Source organism: Myxine glutinosa, chromosome 7 (assembly GCF_964187855.1).
Source record: "Myxine glutinosa chromosome 7, kmMyxGlut1.1, whole genome shotgun sequence".
Classification (NCBI taxonomy): Eukaryota; Metazoa; Chordata; class Myxini; order Myxiniformes; family Myxinidae; genus Myxine; species Myxine glutinosa.
This window is the reverse complement of record NC_136267.1, coordinates 126,573,337-126,594,112: the sequence shown is the minus strand read 5'-3', so window position 1 is coordinate 126,594,112 and position 20,776 is coordinate 126,573,337. Positions and strand designations below refer to the sequence as shown.

Below are 20,776 nucleotides of genomic sequence, written 5' to 3'. Positions count from 1 at the left end.
TAAGTTCACCCCCACAAAAAAATATTCCATATTAAATGCCAAGTCTGTATATTACCTCATTTTACAGGAGGTTGTTTTTGGAGAGGGGGGGAAGGATATGCCAGGAGGGGTGTTATTGGGTCCAATAACATCCCAGATTTAATAAATTTGGTTGTGGATTTTTAACCGGTTTCCACCTAACAGCTCGTCCTGTTACCTGGCAGGTATGTTATGCCTCCCAAACCGTGATCTTACCCAGTTGCAGAAGTGTTGCTTGTGTATTTGATCTGGTAGTTAAATTCTGAATTGATGTATAATTTGACGATAAATTATTATACGACTAATAATGATTGAGGGCCATACCGATACCGTTGACGGAGCTTGGGAATGATTAGGACAAGACGCGAGAGGTTTTAGGACTAGTTCAAATTTGGAATAGGCCACCACTCTGGTTGCAGATGCTCGACGGAAAGGGGCAGGAATTTGCAGTTTGGGTCAGTGTGCCGGAGCATCTCACCTACTTTTCACGAACCATACCATAGGATATTTAAGGTCCATCGACCAGCAAGTGCTGGCGGATAATGTGTAATGGAACCCATATCACAACGCACCATAGTTCACCCACTCGTACAACTAAAAAAAAATGTAGGTTTTTTTTTTAATAGTCTCGGAAAAGTTACCTCATTCAGTTTCATAATTCCTCTCACAGGACATGGGGATTGCCATTGTGGAATATGCCGCTGCCACAATGGCTGGGCCGGAGATGTGTGTAACTGCACGATGCAGACGTACGCATGTGAATCCCCGGATGGACGCATGTGCAGTGACCGAGGACAATGTGTGTGCGGACAATGCGAATGTACTACACCTGGAAGTTCAGGGAAAACGTGTGAACGCTGTCCAACCTGCTCTGACTTCTGCATGGCACGCAGGTATTTACTCACACTGCTGGACTCCAACATGAACGTCGTGCTGTTATTTCATGGATGGTGTTTATGCCTGCGCATGCGCAGAATGGACACCCTTGAGGTTTCAAACTGTTTTCTTGCATCTGGACCCCATGAGTCATTTAAAATGTGGGAGCAAAGGCTTCTTTCGATCTCTCCAGCAGCATGTTATTGGGGTAAAATTAGTACCGTAGAATAAAATTATACACTTAGATAATACGATCAGTAGAAGCTGAGATAGTGTCCGTTTCATACCTATTGGCGGCCATTTTGAAGTTTGCAGCTACCGGCCACCAGGGGGGTGCGCCAACTTGTAGCCAGTGGTTTTTGAAAATCCCGTGCCCGGCCCAAACATCGTGCCAAATTTTTAAAAGGTGTCACAAAGTGCGCGATTCTGACATGTTCCTCCCCTGCTAACTGGCATGCTGGTTGTGTGTTACCCCTGGCATGCTGTTTGTGTGTTACCCCTTGGCATGGTGTTTGTGTGTTACCCCTGGCATGCTGTTTGTGTGTTACCCCTTGGCATGGTGTTTGTGTGTTACCCCTGGCATGCTGTTTGTGTGTTACCCCTGGCATGCTGTTTGTGTGTTACCCCTGGCATGCTGTTTGTGTGTTACCCCTGGCATGGGGTTTGTGTGTTACCCCTGGCATGGGGTTTGTGTGTTACCCCTGGCATGGGGTTTGTGTGTTACCCCTGGCATGGGGTTTGTGTGTTACCACTAGCATGCTGTTTGTGTGTTACCCCTGGCATGGGGTTTGTGTGTTACCCCTGGCATGGGGTTTGTGTGTTACCCCTGGCATGAGGTTTGTGTGTTACCACTAGCATGCTGTTTGTGTGTTACCACTAGCATGCTGTTTGTGTGTTACCCCTGGCATGGGGTTTGTGTGTTACCCCTGGCATGGGGTTTGTGTGTTACCCCTGGCATGGGGTTTGTGTGATACCACTAGCATGCTGTTTGTGTGTTACCCCTGGCATGGGGTTTGTGTGTTACCCCTGGCATGCTGTTTGTGTGTTACCACTGGCATGGGGTTTGTGTGTTACCACTAGCATGCTGTTTGTGTGTTACCACTAGCATGCTGTTTGTGTGTTACCACTAGCATGCTGTTTGTGTGTTACCACTAGCATGCTGTTTGTGTGTTACCACTAGCATGCTGTTTGTGTGTTACCACTAGCATGCTGTTTGTGTGTTACCACTAGCATGCTGTTTGTGTGTTACCACTAGCATGCTGTTTGTGTGTTACCACTAGCATGCTGTTTGTGTGTTACCACTAGCATGCTGTTTGTGTGTTACCACTAGCATGCTGTTTGTGTGTTACCCCTGGCATGGGGTTTGTGTGTTACCCCTGGCATGGGGTTTGTGTGTTACCCCTGGCATGGGGTTTGTGTGTTACCACTAGCATGCTGTTTGTGTGTTACCCCTGGCATAGTGTTTGTGTGTTACCCCTGGCATGGTGTTTGTGTGTTACCCCTGGCATGGTGTTTGTGTGTTACCCCTGGCATGCTGTTTGTGTGTTACCCCTGGCATGCTATTTGTGTGCTACCACTGGCATGCTGTTTGTGTGTTACCCCTGGCATGGTGTTTGTTTGTTACCCCTGGCATGGTGTTTGTGTTACCACTGGCATGGTGTTTGTGTGTTACCCCTGGCATGGTGTTTGTGTGTTATCACTGGCATGCTGTTTGTGTGTTACCCCTGGCATGGTGTTTGTGTGTTACCCCTGGCATGGGGTTTGTGTGTTACCCCTGGCATGCTGTTTGTGTGTGACCAGTGGCATGCTGTTTGTGTGTTACCCCTGGCATGGTGTTTGTGTGTTACCCCTGGCATGGGGTTTGTGTGTTACCCCTGGCATGCTGTTTGTGTGTGACCAGTGGCATGCTGTTTGTGTGTTACCCCTCGCATGGTGTTTGTGTGTTACCCCTGGCATGGTGTTTGTGTGTTACCACTGGCATGGTGTTTGTGTTTTACCCCTGGCATGGTGTTTGTGTGTTACCCCTGGCATGGTGTTTGTGTGTTACCCCTGGCATGCTGTTTGTGTGTTACCCCTGGCATGCTGTTTGTGTGTTACCCCTGGCATGGTGTTTGTGTGTTACCCCTGGCATGGTGTTTGTGTGTTACCCCTGGCATGGTGTTTGTGTGTTACCCCTGGCATGGTGTTTGTGTGTTACCCCTGGCATGGTGTTTGTTTGTTACCCCTGGCATGGTGTTTGTGTGTTACCCCTGGCATGGTGTTTGTTTGTTACCCCTGGCATGGTGTTTGTGTGTTACCCCTGGCATGGTGTTTGTGTGTTATCACTGGCATGCTGTTTGTGTGTTACCCCTGGCATGGTGTTTGTGTGTTACCCCTGGCATGGGGTTTGTGTGTTACCCCTGGCATGCTGTTTGTGTGTGACCAGTGGCATGGTGTTTGTGTGTTACCCCTGGCATGCTGTTTGTGTGTTACCCCTGGCATGGTGTTTGTGTGTTACCACTGGCATGGTGTTTGTGTGTTACCCCTGGCATGGTGTTTGTGTGTTATCACTGGCATGCTGTTTGTGTGTTACCCCTGGCATGGTGTTTGTGTGTTACCCCTGGCATGGGGTTTGTGTGTTACCCCTGGCATGCTGTTTGTGTGTGACCAGTGGCATGCTGTTTGTGTGTTACCCCTGGCATGGTGTTTGTGTGTTACCCCTGGCATGGTGTTTGTGTGTTACCACTGGCATGGTGTTTGTGTTTTACCCCTGGCATGGTGTTTGTGTGTTACCCCTGGCATGGTGTTTGTGTGTTACCCCTGGCATGCTGTTTGTGTGTTACCCCTGGCATGGTGTTTGTGTGTTACCCCTGGCATGGTGTTTGTGTGTTACCCCTGGCATGGTGTTTGTGTGTTACCCCTGGCATGGTGTTTGTGTGTTACCCCTGGCATGGTGTTTGTGTGTTACCCCTGGCATGGTGTTTGTGTGTTACCCCTGGCATGGTGTTTGTGTGTTACCCCTGGCATGGTGTTTGTGTGTTACCCCTGGCATGGTGTTTGTGTGTTACCCCTGGCATGGTGTTTGTGTGTTACCCCTGGCATGGTGTTTGTGTGTTACCCCTGGCATGGTGTTTGTGTGTTACCCCTGGCATGGTGTTTGTGTGTTACCCCTGGCATGCTGTTTGTGTGTTACCCCTGGCATGGTGTTTGTGTGTTACCCCTGGCATGGTGTTTGTGTGTTACCCCTGGCATGGTGTTTGTGTGTTACCCCTGGCATGGTGTTTGTGTTGTCAGTGACACACGATGCTTTTGTACGTAAATGGCCGTAATGAGACAAATTTGTGATTGGTGATGAATCAAATGGCCTGTTTTTCTCTCAGTGTGTTATTGGCTCGTCAACAACTCAACACAAAACTTCTCCAATAACTTGAGTATTCGGTGCAAAATCTCCCGTCATTTGGACCACTGTACTTCAGCATTCCAACCCTTATTAGTGTAATACTCTGTGGTTTTCAGCTATCAATACTCAATTACACCTTGGATTTTGAAAGATTTCTCCGCTAATGAGCTCTCCGCTCGATGGAATTTACATGTTGCACAAACACTACAATAAATAACCTTTGCACAAAAGATGTCAAAAGCAATTCACATTGAGGAAGTTAGTTTTGGGATTTGTTCAGGCAAGTCATACATGATGCACCCGCATGTCATAGGCCGAGCAGTCGCCGCTCCACCAACAGCCGCAGCATTACGAAAAGAGCGCTAAAGACCTTAAACGGCCTTGGCCAGGTGCCGGTCTTTGCAGACTCGTTTAATCGGGATCTACAGCAATGTCTTGGGGAAAACGTGTGAAAAAGGCAACATCAAACAAGTTTGTATTATTCATGCAAACCTACAAGGTGTGTCATAGAACAGAACATTTAATTACATTGAGAGAAGTATGTGAAGAGGTGTGCCTCAAGGTAAGCAGTCGGGATACCTGGGCCGGAAGGTTGGCTTGATACCTGGATACCTGGGTTGAATGGACGCTAAACGGCGTGCCCCATGTGCCAGCTTCAGTTGGTGAACGTTAAACATCCCATGGTGTCTTTAGCGAAGAGTACGTGAGAGTTATCACCAGCACCCTGAAAATATTACAAATTCATGCTGTAACCTACAGGGGGCACTGCAGCAGCAACGCAGCCATGCCCTCGAACAATGATTATCCCAACAGCCACGTGCTGCGTAGGGAAGAAGAAGAAGAAAAAGATGAGGAAGAAGAAGAAGAAGAAACAATTGGGACGAAAACCCATTCATGGTTTTACGTCATTACCAACCAGCCAATCAGCAAGGTCCAGATTGGCTGCTTTAAATGCAAGAGCACTTGTCCGAACCTGCTACTCATTGCTGGACAACAACTCGAATAAAGAAGTTCGCTCGGACAACACCAAGACATCTAGATTACGGAACCGACGCTCCCACCTGGTTCACATTTTGTAACCAACGTTGTTGCCGCTTTAATTATTCCCGATCAAAATTATCGGCAGATGTGATAACAAGCTTTATGTGCATTCCACTATGGATTGGGATAGAATGCTAAGTGCCATTAATGTTTGCAATGCAGCAACAGAATGGCAAAGGGGTACCGGGCACACGGAACAATCGAATGACTATATACTACCTAGAAATGTTCTCATGGCGATGCAATTGATGCAAATCCTTCAAAACGCCTTGCCATGCTTTGCAGGGACTGCGTAGAGTGCCAGCTCTTCCACACCGGGAGGCTTTCCAACGAATCACTTTGCTCAAGATATTGCAAGGACCTAATTGAGCGTGTGGATTCCATTGGTGAGTGTGTTGTTCTCAGCATGATCGTATCCCAATGTGTCAGGGCAACATTGAAGCAGGTTCTCCCAAAGAGGGAGATAAAGAGCATTCGGATGTCATCACGTTGGCTTCATATTGAACTCCCTTATAAAGTGATTGAGCGAATGCATATTTTGAACTGATTGAATCGGGAATTCGACCCGCTGGCACCACTGAGACGGTGTATCTACGGGTAGGCATTTGGATAGGGTTTCAGCACGATGGGGAACTGTTTTTGAAGACCTTTGTGGGATCTTTAACTTGCACTCGTGAATACTTGCATACAATTATTTTTAGAAATAAGCCGTTCTCTATTTTTATTTTTTTCCTTAGATCGAGGCTCGTGTAAGAGCTAACATTAATCACAAAAAGACAAACTGACACATAAAACATATGATAAAGAGAGCGGGAGACAAGATGGGGAGAGAGAGGGAATCACACAAGCACAACATTTGAGAGCAGGGACATCGGGAGATCTGTGGGAGGGAGAGGGCTTGGGTGGCCAGACGGAAGCCCCCTTGGAGTTTGCAAAAAAGCACCTCAAAGACTCTCAGACTGTGAGAAACAAGATTCTGTGGGTTTTCATGTGTCTTTCACTGAGGAGAGGCTTCCGTCTGGCCACTCTGCCATAAAGCCCAGATCGGTGGAGTGTTGCAGTGATGGTTGTCCTTCTGGAAGTTTCTCCCATCTCCACACAGAATCTCTGGAGCTCAGCCAGAGTGACCATCGGGTTCTTGGTCAGCTCTCTCACCATGGCCCTTCTCCCCCGATTGCTCAGTTTGGTCGGGCGGCCAGCTCTAGGAAGAGTCCTGGTTGTTCCAAACTTCTTCCATTTAAGAATTATGGAGGCCTCTGTGCTCTTGGGAACGTTCAATGCAGCAGAAATTTTTTTGTAGGCTTCCCCAGATCTGTGCCTCGACACAATCCTGTCTGAGCTCTGCAGTCAGTTCCTTCGACCTCATGGCTTGGTTTTTGCTCTGATATGCATTGTCAGCTGTGAGACCTTATATAGACAGGTGTGTGCCTTTCCAAATCATGTCCAATCAATTGAATTTACCGCAGGTGGACTCCAATCAAGGTGGAGAAACATCTCAAAGATGATCAAGAGAAATGGGAGGCACCTGGGCTAAATTTCAAGTGTCATAGCAAAGGGTATGAATACTAATGTCAATGTGATATTTCAGTTTTTTATTTTTAATAAATTTGCAAAACTTTCTAAATTCCTGTTTTCTCTTTGTCATTTTGGGGTATTGAGTGTAGATTGATGAGGGGAAAAATGAATTTAAACGATTTCAGCATAAGGCTGCAACATAACAAAATGTGAAAAAGTGACGCCAAACATCCCATATATATGTATATGTATATGTATATATACATATATACGTATTATTACATGCTCCTCCCCAAACCCCGGCCACGGTGTACCTCCGAGCCCTGAAAGGAGTCACGGCAGAAACATGTGCTATTATGTGTGTCAATGACCAATGGTGAAACCACACCAATCAGTTGTTACAAAAACCATGTATTGTATTAAAACCACACAATAATAAGAAGTAACGCACGTACAAGAAAACCTCACTTGCCAAGCAAACACCATATAATTTCTATGATGGTACCACCAATTTCCTGAATCAATAACTCACGGTATTCCCACGTGAGCAATCAGTAACATCCCCCAAAGTCACTGTGCCACGATACCAGGCCAAAGTCGATCCCCTTGGCTCTCGCGATCACAAGAAAAGGTCGTACTGAGACCTGAACTCAGAACGGCTAACAGTCGACGTTGCAGAAGAGCCACTTGGTGAGGTGTCGGGCCGACGTCCGTCCGGTAAAAGTTCACCCAAAAGGTGAATGGGAATTCACACCTTCGGTTCACCAGACAATGACGCTGACATGAACGATCAGTGGCTTCCAAGCGGAGAACCGCGAATTCCCAAGCGAAATCCACGACACACACGAGAACCAGGCTAACGTCTGGTGCGAGGTGAAATGGCGGACGGGTCGGTAATGGAGGCGTACTTGCTCTCCAGCGATGATTCACTTTCGGAACCAAAAGCAAAACCCGTCACGCAGGTTTATCTGCCACAGCAATAACGACACTGTCACAGGAATGAATCCCTTTCCGGGGGAAACCAATATTTGCTCGTGACCAATGTCCACCAGCGTCCGCTCGACCTCTCGAAGCAGATAGGCCTTCCTTTCCCGATCTCACTCTATCCGCTCACCGCCGCTTCTTCTTCTTCCAGTTTTGCCCTCACCTATCTCGTTTTCCTTCTGAGACATTATTTTTACCTTTGAAGACAGTTATCTCCATTTCACACTCAAACTGTAAACAATAATAGTACATGAAACTAAAAATGCTTCAAGTGGATGACAACCACAAAGACGGAAGTGACGAATCCATAACAGTATATAAAAATTATATATATATAATATAATATCTATCTATATATATAACTAGCAGAGGTACCCGGCTTTGCACGGGAGTGGGAGGAGGAGGGGAGGGGGAAGAGGAGGGGAGGGGAACGGGGGGGAGGGGGGAGGGGGAAGCGGGGGAGGAGGAGGGGAGGGGGAAGAGGAGGGGAGGGGAATGGGGGGGGAGGGGGAAGGGGGGGGAGGGGGGAGGGGAAGGGGGGAGGGAAGGGTGCGGGGGTGCCCAGGGGAAGAAGGGCCCCTCCCCTCCCCCTCCCCCCCTTTCCCCTCCCCCCCTCCCCTCCCCCTTCCCCCTCCCCCTCCCCCTTCCCCCTCCCCCTCCCCCCTCCCATCCCCTTCCCCCTCGTTCCCCTCCCCTTCTCTTCCCCCTCCCCTCCTCCTCCCCCTTCACACCAGGGGGGTTGACTCAGCCTGTCATCCCACCGAGGTCGGAAGTCGGAACTCATTGTCGTCAAATAAATGTAGCCTGTATGTTTCACTCTTTGTCACATGCCGTTGGTCCCATGTCAATCGGATGAAGTTGAAAAATTAACGTTACGAAGGTTCTCTGGGACGTACTGATTCCGAATAATGAAGTTGAAAAATTAACGTTCCGAAATACGCTAATTACGCTAACAGAAGCGCTGGAGGGAGCACTGCGCTCCCTCCCTTAGATTCCCTCCCTCTTCTGCTAGCGCTAATTACGCGTAACACACTAATTTTAAAACCCGAAGTTTTTTTAATTTTAAGGTGTGCTGTAGTCAGAAGCGCTAGAAGCGCTGCGCTCCCTCCCTTCGAATCCCTCTCTCTTCTGCTAGTGCTAATAATACGCTAATTTTAAAACCCGAAATTTTTTAAATGTTTATGTCTCCGTGACATTCCTGGGACCATCCCGAGTCGAACAGTACTTTCCGCTCGCAAATCCGTCCACGGGTTCTCGAGATCTTAGAGATCGTAGATAGATCAGGATACAGACACAGAGGCCAACTCTACTTTATATATATAGAAGCAGTAAAGTATGTTTGTTTGTTTGTCCTCTTATAACTCGAGAACTACTCATCGCAGAGAAAAACCAAAGGCATATTCGGAATCAGTACGTCTCAGAGCAACTACAGCACACCTTAAATTTTAAAAAACTTCGGGTTTTAAAATTAGCGTATTAGCGCAGAAGCGCTGGCAGAAGAGGGAGGGAATCGAAGGGAGGGAGCGCAGCGCTCCCTCTAGCGCTTCGCAGTGCCAGCGCTTCTCTTAGCGTAATTAGCGTATTTCGGAACGTTAGTTTTTCAACTTCATTATTCGGAATCAGTACGTCCCAGAGAAACTTCGTAATGTTAATTTTTCAACTTCATCCGATTGACATGGGACCAACGGCATGTGACAGAGAGTGAAACATACATGCTACATTTATTTGACGACAATGAGTTCCGACTTCCGGGTTCGTGCGCCAACCCTGTTAGGCGCCTCTTGCGGCACACAGGGAATTACCAGTGAACTGGTACTCAATTGTGCCGACCTCGGTAGGATGGACAAGCTGAGTCAACCCCCCTGGTGTTAAGGGGGAGGAGGAGGGGAGGGGGAAGAGGAGGGGAGGGGAACGGGGAGGAGGGGGAAGGGGGGGAGGAGGGGGAGGGGGGAGGGGGAAGAGGGGGAAGGGGGGGAGGGAGAGGTGAAGGGGGGGAGGGGGAGGGAAGGGGGAGGGGGGAGGGGCCCTTCTTCCCCCGGGCACCCCCACACGCCACGAAGGCTGCAAAGAAGAGGTAGCAAAGGCGCAGGAGACATGTAGGAAAATGTTCGGAGAACGCTTGGATTCGGAAGAGGGTCAGAGCGGTATTCAGGATTGCAAAGCAGATAGCGAAAGAGAGGTGTGATGTGATGGGGGTGAATTGCTTGAAGGATGAAGTGGGACAAATCATTGTGGACCCAGATGGAATTAAAGGAAGATGGAAAAGATATATGGAAATGCTGTTGAATACAGAGAATGCATGGGATGGCAACATAGAGAGTAACCCAGTATATATATACAAGATTCACCCAAAAGGTGAATTCCACTATGGATTGGGATACCGAATGGCAACACCGAGCTGATCACTCTGTGATATGTATAATTTATATACGCGGGATTTTCCAGGAACGTAACTCCCGCGAATAATCCAGGTTGTGTAATTTCGTTCAGATTTTTTTGGTGATTTGCAAACCTATACATATTTGGAAACTACAGAGTATAAGCAACCAGAAAACTAATGTTTCCATTTTCTCGGAAGTGTGTATGGCGGCCATCTTGGATTTTCAAAAATGACCACCCACGCAGGCATTTTTGTCAATATTTCAGCTTCTAAGCCACATGGGGTCCTGGTTATAACAGCCAAACCTCTATTTTAAGGTCAATGAATCCAAAGGAACCCAAGTGCAATATTCCCCGTGACCACAGAGCAAATTATTATGCCAATTGTTAAGTTAATTTAGGTCATGTAACTGATTAGCTGAACGCCTAAGTTTGGGATAATACTTAGGCAACATTTATGAATAACTACATCTAAATGGCCTTAAAGGAAAGACAATCAGCTTCAATATCATTGCATAACAGAACACAATATTAGGCAAAATCGTTTACTGTGAAAAATCAATCATCATCATCATCAAAGTATGGCTGTCTTAATTTTATCAACTGTGTCATGCTCCCTCTTGACTGTACTTGATCCAAGGTCATGATGCTCTGTGATCTTGCCATCTACACTGCCGAAATGACTCTTAAACTCTCTAGACAAGCTTGAGAGCTCCGGTGTGGCCATGAAGAATCTCTGTCTGGCATTGGCGTTGTTGGAGATGCCAACGAGCCCAGAGTGAACCTTCATTAACCTGTTCAGATGTTCGCATGCATGGTCTGCACCAATAGATACAAAAGGAATGTCATTCTTGGTGACTGATATGTTGCCTGCTCCAAGTTCACTCCAGGTCTCAGGGTGGTTGGTTCTCAGGTCATACATATCGCTGATATATCGGGGCCAGAGTCACTTGTACTTGATCCAGTCCATTGCAAAGAACAGCTTGCCCAGTGCTTCTCCAGCTGTAAGATGGAGCATCAGATCAGCATTTCGAGATGCTGCCACAAAGAATAGGCCTGCCTCCACACGGTGTAGGTAGTTCATCATTGATTTGAACATGGCATTCTTGGATCTCTCTGTCTCCCATTCTTGGAATTTCTTCAGAAAGTCAGCAGTAGTCAAGGTTTGAAGTCGGGAGGTGTTGGCTTGTTTCACAGATTCAGCCTTTGCACTCTTTTTTCCCTCTGAGCAGGCAGCTTCAACTCCCTGGGTTGCCTCCAAGCAAACGTCTTTAAGCTGGGCGTTGTCCTTGAAGAATTCCTCGAGAGCCATTTCATAAAATGCTGCATATGAATAGATGTCGGCACGGAGAGAGCGTTTGTAGTGTGTACATTTCAGGATTTGCCTCGTCGTGGCAGGACCGTACACATCAGCTTCAATCCAGGCATCGTCTTTGCCCGAGTTTTCAATTGAGGTACCAAGAGCTCTTAAAGCAATCATGACAACATGTAGCTCGCCTAGCCTGGGGACAACAGTGCGTTTCATATCAGGTCGGGCTTCTATGAGTTGCACCACTTTCTCGTAGAGGGCCATGTCAAAGGAAATGACAGTTGGCTGATCTTCGCCAACTGCCAACTGCCTCAGCTGGCTTGCTTGATTTATGACTGTCAGGAGGGTCGACCACTCATGTGCCACCTCTGGGAGTAGTGGTAAGGCTCCAACTTGAGTGACAGACTGGCTTGCAGACAACAGTGAGTTGTAACCTGCCCAACCTGGAATTGTGCTGGAATCTCCTATCATTCTGGATTGAGCAGAAGTGACAACCCATCCAAGCTGTGACAGCTGATATGATTCTGAGACTCCCGTTTTGTTGACGACAAACTGTTCTGTTCTGTTCACTGGTTTTGGTTTGGGCTTGTCACAGTGCAGCACATCTACATGGTATGAACTGACCGATAGGCTTTGTGCATCACCTATTGTAAGAGGTGGTGCAATCGGTTCTCTAGGAGCATCAGCTTTCTGGTACACTGCAGTGATTGTACCATTAGTTTTTCCTTTACCATCAGCAGTGTCTTCGGCAAAGTCTGTGTTGTCTGAAGCAAAGAACACGTAACTGCCCTCTTTAGGAAGGGTGGCACATAGAGACCTTGGAACAGTCTGGTGTTTTCAACGACAGCATTGGCAAGGCCTGTTTCTAGTAGCAGGGTGCGGGTATGTGAGACACAGTAACCCTGAGCATTGAGAAGACTCATAAGCCTGTTGTTTCTTGTGTCATGATGAACAGCTAGAGCCAGTCCCAGGACTTGAGGCTTTTCTCTTGCACGGTGTTGCCTAAAGGTTGCTGAATCGCTGCTAGGTTTGTACTTGTCATGTATGAAGCTGCAAATATTCACCGTTGTATCCCTACGGTGTGTACGGTGTGTACCCTGGTTAGAATAGGTACACCGTATCCCTGCGTGTCGTAAGAGGCGACTAAGAGGGTTGGCGTCAGGAAGGGCATCCAGCCATAAAAACATTGCCTCAAAAAGAGAACCATGACAATCACAACTACATATGGGCAGGGTACAGCCCGAAGTGGAGATCGGTTTCTGAGGTTTGGGACATGGAATGTAGGGACAATGACAGGGAGATCAGGAGAAGTGGTGGAAGTATTGATCAGAAGAAGAGTGGACATATGTTGTGTGCAAGAGACGAGATGGAAGGGAAGTGGTGTGAGAATGGTGAAGGGTAGGCACGGACAGAAATACAAGTTTGTGTGGCAAGGGTGCCCGGAGGGCGTGAATGGTGTTGGTGTCCTGTTTTCTGAGGAGTTTGTAGACAGTGTGGTGAGTGTGACTAGAGTGAGTGAAAGGTTGATGATGGTGAAAATGATGATTGGAAAGCTCTTGGTGAACGTCATCCCAGGATATGCTCCGCAGGTTGGTCGGAGCGATGAAGAGAAGGACAAGTTATGGCGTGCGATAGAGAAGCTGATGGAAAACGTGAAAGATGAGGAAGTTGCTGTGGTAGGAGGAGACCTAAATGGACATGTGGGAAGGAGTATGGACGGTTTTGAGGGAGTTCATGAGGGTTATGGATATGGTGTGAGAAATGGAGAAGGTGAAAGGATTTTGGAGTTTGCTGATGGAGCTGATTTGTTGTTTTGTAATACTCAGTTCCAGAAAGGGGATAATAAGCTTTTTACATACACGTCAGGTGGGTCGATGACAACTGTTGACTACCTGATGGTGCATAGGCGAGATAGGGGGCACCTCCGGGACACAAAGGTGATCCCGGGGGAGGAGGCTGCTTCACAGCACCACTTGGTTGTCTGCGACATAAGGGTGAAAGGTGCGAGGAGAGCTCGGCGGGTGAAGTACCAACCGAGAATGAAGGTGTGGAGGTTGAAAAAGGTGACAGTAAGGGAGGCATTAAAAGAGAGGCTGAGTAGGGTAGAGGATGATGTGGTTGAGCTTGAACGTGGTTGGATGTCAATGAAAGATAGTCTGTTGGGAGCCATTGGTGAGGTATGTGGATGGACAAAAGGACCACCGAGGCACTCGGAAACATGGTGGTGGGATGATGAAGTTGGAAAGAGGATTGACGAGAAGAGGAAGAAGTTCAAGGAGTGGCAGAAGGCGAAGGGTACGGGAGCAGAAAAAGCAGAGCATGAAAGTTATAAGGCAGCCACGAAGGCTGCAAAGAAAGAGGTAGCAAAGGCGCAGGAGACATGTAGGAAAATGTTCGGAGAACACTTGGATTCGGAAGAGGGTCAGAGAGCGGTATTCAGGATTGCAAAGCAGATAGCGAAAGAGAGGTGTGATGTGATGGGGGTGAATTGCTTGAAGGATGAAGTGGGACAAATCATTGTGGACCCAGATGGAATTAAAGGAAGATGGAAAAGATATATGGAAATGCTGTTGAATACAGAGAATGCATGGGATGGCAACATAGAGAGTAACCCAGTTTTAGGACCGGCAGAGAAGATAACTGAGAAGGAAGTTGAGGAAGTGATAAAAGCAAAGAAGAGGAGAAAAGCAGGAGGGCCGACGGGAGTTGTGGGAGATATGTTGAAGGCAGCAGGAAGTTGGGGTGTGAAGAGAATCGCAGAGATCTGTAATCTGGTGGTGAAAGAAGGTCGCATTCCAGTGGATTGGGAACTGAGTACCCTCTTCCCGCTATACAAGGGAAAAGGTGACCCTCTGGAGTGTGGCTCCTACCGAGCGATAAAGTTATTGGAGCATGGAATGAAGGTATTGGAAAGGGTGTTGGAGTGGAGGATAAGGAAGAAGGTGAAGATCGACGAAATGCAGTTTGGATTTATGCCAGGAAGAGGAACGACAGACGCGGTCTTTATTGTGAGGCAGTTGCAGGAGAAGTACATGAAGAAGAGGAAGAAGTTGTTTCTTGGGTTTGTTGATCTGGAGAAAGCATTCGATAGGGTTCCACGCGAAGTATTGACATGGGCATTGAGGAAGTTAGAAGTGGAGGAATGGTTGATCAGAGTAGTGATGGCAATGTACAAAAGAGCGCGCACAGCTGTATGGACTTAGGACGGGAACAGTGGTGAGTTTGAGGTGAAGGTGGGAGTGCATCAGGGGTCGGTACTAAGTCCACTACTATTTGTAGCTGTGATGGAGGTGCTGGCTCACACCGTAAAGGAGGGTTTACCGTGGGAGTTGTTGTATGCAGATGATCTGGTGTTGATTGCGGAAAGTATGGATGGACTGAAGGAAAAGATGAACAAGTGGAAGGAATGTATGGAGACAAAAGGTCTGAAGGTGAATATAGGAAAGACGATGGTGATGGCAAGTGGAAAAGCATGTGGTGAGGTGGCAAGCACTGGGAAGTGGCCATGTGCTGTGTGCAGGAAGGGTGTCGGAGTGAACTCCATTCAATGTACAATGTGCGCTGAGTGGGTTCATCAAAAATGTAGTGGTCTGAGAGGGTCATTAACCAGTGTGGCAGCTACATTCAAATGTAAGGTGTGCACAGAGGGAGCTGCAGATGGAGGAAATGTTGAGTTGGATCTTGGAGACGGCATGAAGCTGGAAGGTGTGAAAACATTTTGCTACCTCGGAGACATGCTGAATGGAGAAGGTGGATCAGACTCGGCAACGGTTGCGAGAGTGAGATGTGCATGGAAGAAGTTTCGGGAACTGAGTGTTGTGCTGATGAGGAGGGGAGTGTCGTTGAAGCTGAAGGGAAAGGTGTATGCTGCATGTGTGAGAAGTGTTATGATTTATGGGAGCGAGACATGGGTCATGAATGTAGAGCTGCAACGAAGGCTGGAAAGGGTGGAAATGCGAATGGTTCAGTGGATGTGCGGAGTGTCGTTGAGAGAGAGAAAGACAAATGATGAATTGCGAAAGATGATGGGATTAGAGCCTGTGATTGATGCTGTGAAGAGGAACAGGTTGAGATGGTTTGGTCATGCGTTGAGGAAGGATGAAAGTGACTGGTTGAGAAGAGTGATGGAAATGAATGTAGAAGGAAGTAGAGGACGGGGAAGACCGAAAAAGACTTGGCTAAAGATGGTGGAAGAAGAAATGCGGGCAAGGGGGTTAACAAGGAGAGATGCAGAAAATAGGGCAAAATGGAGAAGATTGTCATGGGGACCGCAAAGCTAACCCCCGCTCTAGCAGGGAAAATGGCCTTAAAATGCATGTTGTTGTTGTTGTATCCCTACACCATGACCGCATTGTATCCCTACGCCCCAGCTCGGATGGTGCTGCAGTTAATCGGGCCTGTATCGGCAGAGTCAATAAACGTGTGCTGCAATCAATCGTAGTTTGTCGAGATACCTTACATGGCGACGAGGATAAACATCTCGACCATGACTTCTTTCGGCCATATGGATGAATTCGACCCTCCTGAGGGAGATTTTGACACATATTCTGAGCGGTTGTCTTTCTACTTCGAGGCGAACGGCATCACGACCGAAGCCCGGATGAAGGCCGTCTTCCTGTCCGTTTGCAGGGGGGAGATGTTCACACTCGTTAAAAACCTGATTCAGGCTCGAACAATCCAGGAGCTCACATATGCAGAGCTCAAGGCCGCTTTGAAGGAACATTGTAATCCATCTCCTTCAGTCATCCTGTGTCGGTTTAATTTTTACATGTGCAGACAGCAGCAAGGTCAGTCGATCGCAGACTTCATTGCACACCTCAAAAAACTGTCAGATCTGTGTGAGTTTGGGGACACGATTGATGACATGCTCCGTGATTTGCTGGTGGTTGGCATGTCCGATGACCGCACTCTTAGATGCCTGCTTGCTGAGAGAAGACTGACGTTCCAAAATGCCAGAGACACCGCCATTTCCATGGAAAGTGCTGAACGCAACGCTACAAGCATCGGTGCCACTCACTCGTCTGGTACCAGCCCTGCTCTGAATCGGTTGGGTCATGTTCAGCCAAAACGTCGGAACAAGTCTCCTCGTCAGAAGCCAGTGCAGTCTCAAACACACAACAAATGTTTTCGGTGCAACGGAAAGCACCCTCCGGAGACGGTTCGGTTCAAAGATGCAACCTGCCATTTCTGTTCGAAAACTGGCCATATTACTCCAGCTTGCATCACTCGCAAATCGGGAAAAGGGAAAGCTGCTGACAAGAAGATTCATCAGTTTATCGGTTCGGAGGAACCCCTAGTTTGACCAGGTGAGCTGTGTTTCTGACAACTCAGAATCGTATGACCTGCTTCTTATTGATTCTCACCATAAGCGGGACCCTCTTCGTGCCACTGTTGTCGTCAACAATCGACCATTGCAAATGGAGGTCGACACTGGTGCGGCCGTCTCACTCATCAGCCATGCTGTTTTCACAAACCTGTGGAGTGATGCTGACCGACCCAATCTGAAACCTACTACCTATGGACTCTCCACCTATACAGGTGATTTTATTGTTCCCTGCGGTACATGTGACGTCATGGTGGGCTACGATAACCGTGAGTTTCACCGACCCCTGATCGTCATTCCTGGAAAGGGCCCTTCCTTACTCGGCAGGGACTGGTTGAGCATAATTCGACTGAAGTGGAAAAACATTCATCAACTCCGGGCAGCCAACGTTTCTCCTATCGCAGCATACACACTCAAAAATGTGCTGGATAAGTACCCGGATGTCTTCAAGGATGAGCTTGGAACCTTGAAAGGACATACGGTTAAACTCAGTGTTGACCGGGATGCCAATCCTATATTTTGCAGAGCTCGCCCAGTCCCTTTCGCCCTGCGGGAGCGGATTGACAAGGAACTGGATCATCTTGAAAATCTGGGCATCATCGAGCAAATCCAGTATGCCGAATGGGCGGCGCCCATCGTTCCGGTCATAAAATCAGACCAGTCCATCCGCATATGTGGAGATTATAAAATGACCGTGAACAAGTGTTCTTCATTGGATAAATATCCAATCCCGAGGATCGAAGACCTCTATGCTCGTCTCACGGGAGGCAAGACTTTTACGAAACTTGATCTCAAATCCGCCTATCTACAGCTCCGCTTGGACGAGAATTCGAAACAGTATCTTACCATCAACACTCATCGTAGGTTGTACAGGTACCACCGACTCAGTTTTGGAGTGAAATCTGCACCTGGAATTTATCAGCGTGTCATGGACAGTTTGTTTGCCGCCGAACGCAACATCGTTTGTTACCAGGATGATATTCTGGTTACTGGTCATACGGATGCTGAACATCTACAAAACCTGGATAGAGTTCTGAAGAAGATTTCGGACTCCAGCCTACGTTTGTGTCGAGACAAGTGCAAGTTTATGGTGCCATCAGTCAGGTACCTGGGTCATACGATTGATGCCGAGGGTCGACACCCGACAGATGAGAAAGTCCGAGCTATCAAGGATGCTCCTTCTCCACGAGACGTGACCGAATTGAAGTCATACCTCGGTTTGCTTCAGTTCTATTATCGTTACATCCCGAATGTGACCGACGTTTTGGGCCCCCTTTATCGGCTTTTGAGGAAAGGAGTCTCCTGGAGCTGGGGGTCTACTGAACAATCAGCATTCCAGACCTCTAAGGATCTGCTCAAATCGTCCAATGTTCTCGTTCATTTTGATCCAGAGAAGGATCTTGTACTGACATGCGATGCCTGTCGGTATGGAGTGGGGAGTGTATTACCACACGTGATGCCTGATGGTACGGAAAGACCTGTTGCATTTGCATCCAGAACGTTGCCTCCCCGGCCGGGGAGGCAACTATTCCCAACTTGACAAGGAAGGATTGGGAATCGTTTTCGGCATCAGCAAATTTCGCCAGTATATTCTTGGACATCATTTCACGATTCACACTGATCACAAGCCGCTGATCAGTCTGTTTGGTCCAACTAAGGCGACATCTGACACACTACCGCCCAGGGTCACCCGCTGGTCCCTGTTTCGCGCTGCTTATGACTACACCATACGTTATAAGCCCGATTCGTCTATCACAAATGCAGATGCCATGAGTCGGTTACCTCTTCCAGAATCCATTGATGATTCGCCTACACCAGGATCCATTATCGCACTGATGGATCATCTGGAAGATTGTGCTGTCGATTCCGGCCAGATCCGCACTCATACTTGACGAGACCCCGTTCTGTCCAGAACTGTCCAGGCTGTACAGCTTGGATGGCATTTGCTGCCTGAGGGTGACCCAGATTTTGCGGCTTTTAAAGCACGTAAAAACGAACTCAGCGTGGAAAATGGTTGCCTACTCTGGGGATGTCGTGTCGTGATCTCGGAAAATCTGCGTTCCAGGGTCATGGATGAAATCCATGACTGTCATCCCGGGATTGTGAAGATGAAGTCACTCGCTAGAAACTATGTGTTGTAGCCGAATCTTGATGCTGATATCGAACATCATGTTCGACATTGTTACCCCTGCCAGAGCACCCGGAATACACCTGCGAAAGCGCCACTGCATCCCTGGGAATGGCCCAGCGAACCGTGGCATCGCCTACATCTCGATTATGCCGGGCTTATTAACGGCAGCATGATTCTAATAATTACGGACGCGCACACAAAATGGATTGATGTCTATGTGACGCGTGGTACTACGTCAGCCATTGTCATCGAAAGACTCAGACGCTGTTTCGCCACTCATGGTCTCCCCAGGATGATCGTGAGTGATAACGGTTCGTGTTTTTCCAGTCCCGAGTTTGCCGAGTTCACACGTCGGAACGGCATCAAACATAAGTTTGTCAGCCCACATCACCAGGCTTCAAATGGCTTGGCCGAACGATCCGTGGGAATCATCAAATCCGGATTGCAGAAACTTCAGGAGGGAACCCTGGAAACAAAGCTGTCTCGTCTCCTGTTCAAATACCGCATCACGCCACAATCAACAACCGGTGCAGCTCCGTCTGAGTTATTGATGAAACGACACCTGAGATCGACACTTGACAATCTCAAACCAGACATATCATCAAACGTTTATCAGAGCCAGCTTAATCAAAAGTTGGTGCACGATAAGACGTCCACCAGTCGCTGTATCAACATTGGAGATCCAGTGGCACGAGATCCAGTGTTTGCCCGAAATTTTGGTGCAGGTGCGACGTGGCTACCGGGGGACATCATCGAGAAGCCAGGTCCACTGTCCTGCGTGATTCGCCTGCAGGACGGCCGCGAAATTCGTCGACATCAAGACCACATAACCTACCGTCACTGTGAGTCGATAGAGCCTGCAGCATCGTCACAGTCAAAACAACAGTTCGACCCGCCACTGCCGGAGATCGTCGTTGCCGCTCCAGCCGGCTCGGATGCCCCGAAAACCTCTGCGAACGCTACACCCTTCGTGGAGACCAAAGGAATCACCTCAGACTCTGTATCCACTGGTGCACCGCCACCCGACGGGATCACCTCGGACTCTGTATCCACTGGTACACTGCCACCCAAAGGAATCGCCTCGGACTCTGTATCCACTGGTACACCGCGATGCTCAATGCGTGAGAGAAAAGCACCCGACCGGTTGAATCTTTGAAGATGTTTTTTTTTTCACGTTGACACATGTTCTATTTTCACGTTGACACATGTTCTATTTTCACGTTGACACATGTTCTATTTTCACGTTGACACATGTTCTATTTTCACGTTGACACATGTTCTATTTTCACGTTGACACATGTTCTATTTTAACATTGACACATGTTCTATTTTCACGTTGACACATGTTTTATTTTCACGTTGACACATGTTATATTTTAACATTGACACATGTTCTATTTTCACGTTGCCACATGTTCTATTTTAACATTGACACATGTTCTATTTTCATGTTGACACATGTTCTATTTTCACGTTGACACACGTCCTATTTTCACGATGACACACGTCCTATTTTCACGTTGACACATGTTCTATTTTCACGTTGACACATGTTCTATTTTCACGTTGACACATGTTCTATTTTCTCGTTGACACACATCCTATTTTCACGATGACACACGTCCTATTTTCACGTTGACACATGTTCTATTTTCACGTTGACACACGTCCTATTTTCACGTTGACACATGTTCTATTTTCACGTTGACACATGTTCTATTTTTACGTTGACACATGTTCTATTTTCACGTTGACACACGTCCTATTTTCACGATGACACACGTCCTATTTTCACGTTGACACATGTTCTATTTTCACGTT

General features: G+C 47.7%; 1 protein-coding gene across 1 annotated transcript in view; it reads left to right on the top strand.

Moving 5' to 3' along the window:
• LOC137431638 (integrin beta-3) overlaps positions 1-20,776 on the top strand; it is a 97,418-nt gene that overhangs the window by 63,807 nt on the left and 12,835 nt on the right. Inside the window, exons 11-12 of the mRNA XM_068123182.2 lie at positions 689-911; positions 5,600-5,700. Coding sequence (XP_067979283.2) covers positions 689-911; positions 5,600-5,700 — 324 coding nt within the window. The remainder of the gene's footprint in view (positions 1-688; positions 912-5,599; positions 5,701-20,776) is intronic.